At 38.1% G+C, this 10,947-nt stretch overlaps 1 protein-coding gene across 2 annotated transcripts; it reads left to right on the top strand.

Moving 5' to 3' along the window:
* Positions 1-7,504: 7,504 nt before the first annotated feature.
* Positions 7,505-9,963, top strand: LOC117135056. Of its 2 annotated transcripts, XM_033294984.1 has the most exons (6): positions 7,505-7,627; positions 7,688-7,846; positions 7,906-8,243; positions 8,299-8,478; positions 8,557-9,167; positions 9,230-9,963. In XM_033294984.1, exons 1-6 carry the CDS (start codon positions 7,560-7,562, stop codon positions 9,383-9,385), a joined length of 1,512 nt encoding a protein of 503 aa, XP_033150875.1. In that variant the 5' UTR covers positions 7,505-7,559; the 3' UTR covers positions 9,386-9,963. The 2 variants fall into 2 exon arrangements, with proteins under 2 accessions (XP_033150875.1, XP_033150873.1); XM_033294982.1 differs by having other exon boundaries at positions 7,508-7,627; positions 8,299-9,167; positions 9,230-9,812.
* Positions 9,964-10,947: the final 984 nt, after the last annotated feature.

Below are 10,947 nucleotides of genomic sequence, written 5' to 3'. Positions count from 1 at the left end.
TTTCATTGCGACATTGTGCGAACGGCGAAGTTGAAAGTTTTGAAGTGAAAACGCAATTTCCATGGCGAGTGAAGTTAAATTTTTGAAGTGAAGTTTGTGAAAGTTTTGGTGTTCAATTTTTTAAGTGAAGTGTGTGAATTTTTAGTAAAGTGTGTGACAATTTTTAAGTGAAGTGTGTGACAAATTTAAATAACCGTCCGTCCGTGGGTGCGTGTAGTGCTAGTTTAAGTTTACTTTCAGGTTTTATCTATTTGCAGTTTTTATATATCAATATGGTGTGGCTGGACACAATTATGTAAGTATATTTAAAATACTATAATTTTTGTTCCCTACCTTCTCTACCCCACCCTACCCCGACCTACATTGTTATTGTAAAATAATTATATGCATTTTTTTTTTATTTCCAGTCTTGGCGGGAATATAAATGTTGGCGATTTGGTAAATATCATCAGCCTGGATGATCCATTATTTGATGAGGCTAAATTGGTGGAAGCTATTCTGCACACAGCATGCAAGTAAGTAAATAATTTTGTCTGTGAGACACATGTTTGTGGGCTTATTGGATTGTCAGATACGGGAATACTATTCATAACAGTTGAAGTTGTGGGTGTGGGTGACACGCTCTCAATGTGTTACATTTTCTCAATACAAAATTTCTTGATCTCCAGATAGTCGTCTTGTTGCATAAGTGCAAAGGGCGGGTAAAGAAAGAAAGCTGCCTTATGCCACACGCTTAAGTTTGGTAACCACATTGAATGCACATTTTCAATAACATTTTCTTTTAGGCATGCAACGGATTGCATGTCTGATTTGCACGGCCTGGTTAGTTTTGCACAGAATCCTTTTCCATGCGCAGCGTTTTCTTGGCCTCACAAATTTCAGCTGCTCAGCGCCGCTTCAGCTGTCATTGCTGCAGTTGCTGCCTGATCCACCAGCTTGGTTTTGACCCAACGCGCTGCGCTCGCTGCGGCTGGTTGCTGTTGCTCATACGCCTATTGGGCACCTGTGCCGCCTCCATGGCAATATCTTTGGCCGAACTGGTTGCCACCGAAAGGCGCTGTTGTTGCTTCCTGATTGCAGTTGTCGTTGTCGTTGTCGCTGTTGTTGTTGTTGTCAATTGCAAGTGCGCTTTGCGTTTGGCTGGGCGGCAACATTTAGCGGCAGCATTAGCGTCAGAGTTAGCAACAGCAGCGGGTATGTTGAGTGCCTGGTTCAGCTGTGCAAAGCGCATAACTACGTGAGCCTTCAAAGTTGCAGCAAGTTTATTTTTCCAGTTGGCGCTTGAGCATTTTTTACAGTAGAGTAGAAAAAAAAAATTAAATAAAAATTGTTTAACAAAGTTGTTAGCAATAGCGCTACAAAAAGCATAATGGCAATGCCAAGTCCTCACGCATAACTTTTACGTAACAATTTGAAGAGTTGGCGCTTTTGAGCTCCCAAGTGGCATGCGGTGCTCAAAAGAAAACTCTTTTAACAACTGCAAGTAGGACTACGTTGCGTATGAGTGCTGCGCTCCAAAATTGCAAATGCAAATCGTATTAAATTAATTTACTAAGAAATTGTAACGAGCAAATGAATAACTAATGAATTTCAAAAGTTTTCTTTGTTATATTTTTGAAATTAACTCAACTTCAATCGATATACAGTAAATTTCAACTCTTGTTTTCTTTGTTATATTTGCATTTAACAGTATCATGCTTGGACCAAAAATTAATAACAAATTCAATAAAGAATAGTGAGAATTATTAAGTAATAAATTGTTTAACCAAGTTTAAGTTTCATTTCATTCAGCTTTAATCTAAATTTAAATAGCTATCGACTGAGATCAAGGGCAAAAATCAAAAGCAATTAACAAATCAATTTGCAGTTTCTGTTTGTTATAAATATTTCACATATTTGAAAATATAGACACCAATTAGATTGTCGTAAGCTTAGTTTGCCTTGCTGGCCGTTTTGTGTTTAGGCCGCCTAAGCTCTTTTGTTTTCCTTTATGCCTCAATAGCTTTAAGACCGCTTATGCGTTGATCTGCTAATCCAAAAGGGTTGTCGGGCTTGCTTTGGTCTTGATTGAACCGCAACTGTTAGCATTAATAAGGTGTAGATGGTCTTGCGAGTAAATCGATTCAAAGGCTAACCTGTCTGTCAATTAGAAGCCGAGCGAGTAGCTTAAATTTTTGGCTTGCTTTGAGCCACTGCCAAATGGACATTGAGCAACCGAGCCAGCGAGAGTTGCAGCCATTGGCAGCTGTACTTGTCAAGCAGACCAAAATCATTTGCTTGCCTCGTATAACGTTCTCTCTTCTCTCTCTCTCTCTCTCTCTCTTCTCTCTCTCTGAAAAGACGCTGGGGCCAATGGCAGTTACGTCTGAGCTGCTGAGCTCCCCTGCTCCTTACTGTTGGGCGTAAAAAGTAATGCGTTGGCGTCTGATTTTGATGGCTGCCTAGCATTGCTTTTGATCTCTGCAATCGCCTGATAAATGATAAGATGCCAAGTAAAGCAACGGCAATGGCAACAAAAATAAAAAGTATAGAAAATGGCGCCGCAGGTGTGTGGCCGCCAAGCGAGAGAGAGAGAGAGAGAGAGAGAGAGAAATGTTGCTAGTTGAAGGGACAAGCTTTAATCAAAGGGTGAACACAAAATAATTGCACCTAAGCTAAGTTAGAGAGAATAAAAAAATTAAGCAAAGCCAGCCGCAAGGCAAATAATTAAAATTATGTTAATAATGTTGCATTTATTATGCACGCTGGTGTTGCTGCCAATTAACAGCTAATTATTGCATGAACTGCGCCTGTCTGTCTGTCTGTCAGCGCCGTGCGCTTTGAATAATGCCTGTCTATAACAGACTTTTCCATGTAGCTAGAACTTGCAATACAGTAAATATGGCAGATAAACGATAAATTGTTGACCTGGCTGCAAAGCTTTAAGCTTTTATTGTTGCAGCTATAGTAGATAAGCTTTATAAGCCTGTGAAAAAACATCACTCATACGCCACCAGTGCATGCTGAGCTTACAATCAATATTTTTCATTGGCTAGTTTACAATTTATTTCATACAAGCTTTTGTATATTGCACAATTAAATAAAAAATAATATTTTTACTACATCAAACTTTCCTTTGTAATATTCAATTAAAAATCTTGTTTATTTTTTGTACACAACAAACAAATTTTTTGTGCAATTTATCTGTTTATCCATATTATCCGTTTTATGACGCTCCTCAGCTTCGTTTTTATTTAATTATATTTTATAATTTTAACAGATTGCAGAAGCCTGAAAGATATGAAGAAAATTATGTAAATGGGCATATTGATGGGCGCAAGAATATAATGCATATTCCGCCGGGTGGGTTTTTTTTGCTGATAGATGAGTTTAAATATACTTGCAAAGGCTTTAGTAATCTAGTGACAGTGTTTCATTTGGTCGCAATGTCGACAAACAAGGAAGAGTCTTTACGACCATTATATTCTATAATAAATATAGGGCAGCAGACTAATTCTTCGGCTACAATGTGCTCTATTCTCCAAATTTGTATAGATGAAATAGAAAATCAGCATCGTGGCAATGATTTAATTGCCATTATAAGCGATGCCCTCAATTCTAATTTATTAGCAGTGAAGGAATTTCGCATGTTGCTGAATAGTGACTTGCCTCATTTACGATGCTTCACGCATCTAAAAAATCGTTGGTATTTAAATGGTCGTAGGTCTGAAGATAAATACCTCAACGGTATTTATTCTAATAATTGAATTAGGAAATTCTGGCCGAACTCGCGCTAGCCAAAGCAGGATCATTAAGAATTAGTCATGTTAGTTACCATAGGGTAATTTGTGAGGAGTATGAAAATTTAGAAAAAGTTTTAATTAAAATGTTCGCCGATAAGTCGGTGGAGTCCGTCAATATGAGTTATATTAACAATGATAGATTAGAATACTTGGGCGGGGGCTTATTCAGGGGGATAATTGAAATGTGTATTTTTTACACCGAGCCAGTAGATTTAGAGAGTGAAGATTTAGTTAAAATTTTTTTCCATAATTTAATTAAGTTTCTTTTTAATATTTTTAATTGTGAGGCTAGTTAGAATATTTTTTGTCGAGCATCAAAAAAAACTCCCCCCCCGATATGCCCTTTCCCACAATATGCCCGTAGTAGTGCCGGCCCTGCACCGAAAGGTGCCTCTGTAAGTATTAATGTAATTGAATTAATGTATGTACTATTTATTAAAATTATATATTTTCATTTATTTCATATCAACGAGCTCTAATTACACCGGGGATTTAGTGAAAGACCACCAACCAGCCACACGTGTGGCTCATGATATTTATATTATATTTATGTAACTTTATTTACTGTAAATAAAATAATAAATTATAAATATATATTATAAATTATATTGTGTCATGTTTTTATTATATATTTGACAACTTTAATTTGTCCACTTGGTTTTATAGTTATATTTTTATATCTTAGAATTAAAATGGAGGAAATTCAAAAAAAAAACCTATGCTTACAGAAACGCAATGAGCACTTGCGTTCCCAAATAATTACACAACAGGCCCAACATCAACAACAACTACAACATCAACAACAACAACATCAACAACAACTACAACATCAACAACAACAACAACTCCAACAACAACAACATCAACAACAACTACAACAACAGCAACAACATCAACAACAAATACAACAAATCTATAAACAATTTAATATTCAGCAACAGATACAGAGCGAAGACTTTGTAGAAGAGGCGGCGTCGCCTCAACTACAAGCTGATGTAAGTTATTCTGTAGAGTTTGTAGAAGACGCGGCGTCCCCTCAACCCGATGCTAGTTATGGCTATGCCGAAGACGTGGAAGACGCGGCGTCCCCTCAACCCGATGATAGTTATGGCTATGCCGAAGACGTGGAATACGCGGCGTCCCCTCAACCCGATGATAGTTATGGCTATGCCGAAGACGTGGAATACGCGGCGTCCCCTCAATCTCCCATTCCCAGAAGTCTGGTTGATACCACAATTTTTTTTTTAAGATATGGATGCGTGAAATAAATAATAAATTTTCTCTAAGAATTTATTAAAAAATAAAAATAAATAAATGCTACCGAAAAAGATTTGTTTTAATATATAAGAAAGCTGAATGTTGGTATCAAGTCTGCTCTGCACGATGCCCGAGAAAAGAATGGGAAGAGGCCAGGGACCGGATGCGCCCAGGCCAGGGCTTGTGGCTAAAAACCAGGGTTCCGATCTCGATAACAAAGCTTTCGGTGGCGGTAGGTAGATCGATAGCTGATCCCAATCCGTCGGATGTTTAGCTGATTTCGATTTCGTACAATAACAATATGAGATTTATTGCATTTAAGGCCTTCGGTTAATTATGATCATGGCTAGATATAATTAAATAGTAATAAGCCACGAGTTGTGAGAAATGCATTATTAAACTTGCCTTCCTTTGTTTGTTTCAGTTCAGTTGAGTTTCAGCGCTGCCACGCAATGCGATAAAGAAGCAGCATAATGTTTTCATGCTCTTAAATAATTTGTATATACACACACACACACACACACACACACACAAACAAAGCTTTGCTATTTTCCAATTCCTGCAATTATCGGGTTTTATTGATACTATCAAATGAATACTTATTATACAAAAATATGCATATTGCTTTCATTAATATTCCATAAAATTTGTCACACATACACATACAAATGAATGTAAGTTTCGTTTAATCTCTCTGATATAGAAAGGGAATTGCACGGCCATCTCAGACTATTTGAAGTAAATATATTATGTTATACAATAAACAAATAGTTTTGTTTATTATATAATTAGTTTGTATACAAATTGTAAATTTAATTAAAAACTTATTAATTATCCCTTAAACGTACATTTGAGTGAATTTGAGTGAGCTTCACAAATTGAAGGGTATACAAATTTCTATATGTAAAAACAATTTTCACTTACTCTTTCTTCTTCTGTTGCTGTTTCCTTCTTCTTGACGCTCATGCTCATCTAACAAAATCTTCGGCCAATTAATGCTCAACTAAACACTCAAACCATTTTTCACTCAAAATGCTTCACCATTTTTCACTCAAAATGCTTCACAATTTTTCACTCAAAATGCTTCACCACACTTTTTGCCAATAATTACCCTAATTACAAACACGCAAGAAAGGCTTTTGAACAATGTCATTGCATTTTTCTATAATTTATTTAATAAACTCGATTCAAACAACACTTAAATTAATTAATTTAAGTTTCAATTTTGCATTAAAAAAATAATGATATATTCTCTGTTATCTCATTTCAAAATATGCCGCCCAATTACCAGTGTTAAACAACATTTATACTTTCTTTCGCTGTGATTTTTCAAAAAAACCGTGACTGACTGTGGCAAAAACAGTGACTGACTGTGGCAAACCACAGAGTTGCCGCTAAAATTTAAATTCAAATTTAAATTCAAATTTAAATTCAAATTCAAATTCAAATAAGCAATTTCGGCTAACTTTATTGAATTTAAATTTTAAAGCTTATCAATAAGCAATTATATTAGTAGTTAGGTAATTTCTGATTCAATTTCTCGTGTGAATGCAAATAATAATTGCAAATTTCATTTCGAAAAATCAATAAAAATAAGCAAACAACAAAATGATGTATTAAATTCAGCTGATTGGCACGAAACTGACACATATCATCCATAATAATATCGCAAATGTGCTTGTCATCGATTGTGATTATTATCGGACGGCAACATATATTTGTAAGGTAGTTGGCAACGCGATCGCTAAATGTTGGCAACCATATTTAAATTTATTTTGATATGTAATTTTAACGTATTCTAAATTGAAAATCTTTACTAAAAGCTGCGTTTTAAATAAACAATATTAAAGAAATAATAAATATATTGCTTATGCTTTTTTTAATAACTATTATAACTATTAAATCTGGTTGCGCGCTCTTGGCATTCCACGCGTTTTTGTTTTTGTTTATACACACGACTCACTCGCGTTGGCGTTTAATATTTTTGCCACTTTGATTTTCATCAGTCGCCCAACGTCTAGCCAAGTTAGCGAATGTGTGTGGTTTAGTGACAGTGTGTGTGTGTGTGTGTGTGTCGGTCGGTCGGTAGTGTGGGGTTCAATCAACCCACTGTTTAGCGGTTTAACCCCCCCGCTTTAAAATAATGCATATTGTGTTGAAATAAGCTAAGAAAGCACGATTTGTTTATGCAACTTTGCAATTCTAGCGTGATTTTTGAACGCAAAAGTTTTTTAAAAATTTGTTTGCGTATTGCAAAAACAAATACGTAACAGTGACAGCGGCGGCGCTGAGTGTTGGCTGCTGCTGCGAGTGTATTAGTGAGAGCGAGAGCAGCGAGCGCGTGAGTGAGCGAGAGAGAGCCAAAACGAACAACAAGTGATAACGCTCTCTTGGGAACATTGGGGGGCCGCGCCGAGCCCATTGCAGACAGAAGCCTTAGTTGAGTTTAAGTGACAACGTCGCACAGTGACAACAATAATAATAAAAACAAAAGCAAACAAACAGAAATTAACAAATTGTATGTATATACTTAAAAAGCATATGAATCGTTTGATTGATATAAATGAATATGCAGCCCAGCAGCAGCAGTAAGCTTAGAAGCCTTTAACTAAATTAAAACTATGCTAATTTGCTTTTGTTTTTAATAGAGAATACCTCGATTTGAATCGCAATCAATTGCTACTTAAGGAGCTGGTCTCCCGTCGCGGTCTGCCAGTGTTGGATAACATACCCTCGGGTCTGCAGCGTACCAAGGAAATTTTATCCGGCATACGTGATCCACCGTCCAAAATAGCTTCTATATTAGAGTAAGTTTATGCCTTGTTTATGCTGTCGTATACTTAATTTTTTGCCTTTTGCCTTGCAGCACTGTACGCGGCGCTTTTGATCGCGTCAATCCCCAAAGCGAATTACTTACTGTGGAACAGTGCAAACGTGCTCTCTTACTTTTAGGCTATGCTCAGAGTTTAGTTAATTTAGATAATCTAAACAAGATAATAATCAATCAACGCGAATCATTAAAGCTGCTGCAAAAAGCAAATGATGCCACAGCTGCCAACTTGCAGCACGAGCTCATCGATTTTGATTTATTCTGCGTCATCTCGGCGTATCTGTCGGTGCTGCAACAGGAAATACACGAAAGCGGCTGCATATCGCCCATTAAAGGCACCAATGTGCCACCGCCGCAGGTTTACTTTACAAATGGTAAGCTGCTCCCAGCATTAATTTAATTGCCAAGCTAATTGTTTAACTATTGCAGCGCCTGATGTGGACATTTATTATACAGCCAGCAAGAATATTTCACGCACTTCGAGCAACGCCAGCGTGCCCTCGAATAGCAGCAGCAGCGGCATTGGACATGAGCTGGAGCGCCAGCAGCTGTTCGAGCAGCTCAGTCGCAATCGGGACAGCGGCACTTCATCGCCACAGCCTACGCTAGGTAAAAAGCAACAGCCACAGATTTTGGTGAATGTCGAATCGATTGAAACAACCGAAATAATCACCACAAAAACAATAGAAACTAAAGCAGCCGCTCCCACCACCACCACCACCAACACCACCACCGAGGAGGAGGAAAGCGACTCAAATGATTCAGTTTTCAGCAGCAGCAGCAGCATAGCCAGCGCTGGTGACGCCTTATGCTGCTCTGGACTGGATCTACGTGATGTCTATTTAGGCGGCAGCTGCGTGCTGCGCACCAAATGGCGTCAGCAGCTAGCCACGCCCTATCTGCAAGCCAAGGGCGTTAGTTTTCATGTGCCCGCCTTGCATGAGAGCATACAGCAGTCGCTTAACCAGGAGCCACAGCGTCCAGCGGAGCAGCAGCAGCAACGTTCGTTTGTGCGCACGCGTCGCAAGTGTCGCGGCAATCAGCTGCAGCTGGAGGAGCAGGAGGAACTGCATGTGGCTGAGGAGTCGCTGAGCTGGTCACTGCCACCCATGGCCGTGCGCCATAGCTTATACAATCCAGCGCTGCTTGACTCCAGTCGTGTGCTGCTCTTTGTCATCACCAATGAAACGCGTTCGTTGGCGCCCATGACGCTCGCTGCTCATTGCATTGGACTCATGTACAATGTTGTGCTGGCAGTGCAAATGCTGCCCGAAGACTGTGAGCTGGGCGGAGAGAAGGTAAGTCCAATCACACAACTCTTTAAACCGCCTTACTTACTCTACTTTCTCTACATTGCCAGCTCACCACAGCTGCCATTAAGGATTACAATCGCGGACGCTCGTATCTCATCGATCTGGCCAAGCGTCAGGGTGTGCCTGTCTTCAATGATATCCAAGCTGCCTTGGAGTGCACTGTGGCCAAAGTGCAGGCGTATAATAATCGCGAACATTGCTAAATTCTCGTACCTGTTTACACAAGTTCCAGCACGTGACAATTTTAAGCTTAATTTTCTTTATTTTAGTGCAATTTATGTTTCATATTTTTCTAACTATAAACAACAATTACTTAACGCAAATGTGTCTTAATTGTATTTAAGTCGAATTATTACTCTTGTACTAAAACTATGCTACGCGTCCTCCCACACACACACACACACACACACACACACACACCACACACACTATTCTAATAAATATACGTAATATTTTATAAACAAACAAAAGTACCCTAAACAAATGTCGTCGCCCAGAAAGCGCATTTCAAATTCAACAAAAGCATTAGCTTTGTATCTAATTTATTATTTATTTAACATAGCATAACATAATGTACTTGCTGTAAATATTTAATCGTACCACTTGCCTATATAATTTTAGTTTATAAATCCAAAAAAACGGAACATATTTTATATATATTTAGTGAGCATTAAACCATATACAACATACAACATTATATACTTAAATTACATATAATTTAGTGGTCCAATGTACCAAATTAGCCAGCAAAAATATCTCAATAAACAAGTTTTTCTAACATACATACAAGTATTTGCAAATAAATATAAATAACTGAAAAGTAATATATAATTTTGTTTGTGCTTTTCAAAGTAAGCGCTTTTTGGCTATACTGGATGACAGCTGCAGTTTCTAGTGAGCTCTGTTATTGTAATGTTGTCTAGCTGTAAAGCTTCATGTTAAATCGCTGCACAGTTTGAGAGCCACACTGACTGCTTACAGTTGGAATTTGTATAATTCAATAAGACTATTTGCTTACACTTGTTGCTTAACTGTCAGCTGTGCGTTGTTTGTGTTTTGCTATAACGATTTACAAAAAGATGAACTATTATATTTATATATACAAGTAATGCATAGGGAACACCAAATATATATTTTGAAATTAGCGGCAAACTGACTGCTCTGGTCACACTGTCGACCGATCAGCCGCCCACTCCACAAATATGTGCCGTTGGAGAGCGCGTTACACTCTCACTCTGTTGCTCTCTCTTTACATAGACAACGTGAATATTGCTTTGTTGCTATTTTTGCGTCGCGCTGCAAAAACTAGTTAATTTTGTCAACCAATTTAATTTCCTTTAAATCTGGTTGCGCGCTCTTGGCATTCCACGCGTTTTTGTTTTTGTTTATACACACGACTCACTCGCGTTGGCGTTTAATATTTTTGCCACTTTGATTTTCATCAGTCGCCCAACGTCTAGCCAAGTTAGCGAATGTGTGTGGTTTAGTGACAGTGTGTGTGTGTGTGTGTCTGTGTGTGTGTGTGTCGGTCGGTCGGTAGTGTGGGGTTCAATCAACCCACTGTTTAGCGGTTTAACCCCCCCGCTTTAAAATAATGCATATTGTGTTGAAATAAGCTAAGAAAGCACGATTTGTTTATGCAACTTTGCAATTCTAGCGTGATTTTTGAACGCAAAAGTTTTTTAAAAATTTGTTTGCGTATTGCAAAAACAAATACGTAACAGTGACAGCGGCGGCGCTGAGTGTTGGCTGCTGCTGCGAGTGT

This window comes from Drosophila busckii, chromosome 2L (assembly GCF_011750605.1).
Source record: "Drosophila busckii strain San Diego stock center, stock number 13000-0081.31 chromosome 2L, ASM1175060v1, whole genome shotgun sequence".
Lineage (NCBI taxonomy): Eukaryota > Metazoa > Arthropoda > Insecta > Diptera > Drosophilidae > Drosophila > Drosophila busckii.
Note: the sequence above shows the minus strand (reverse complement) of the source record. Positions and strands in the feature narration are given on the sequence as shown.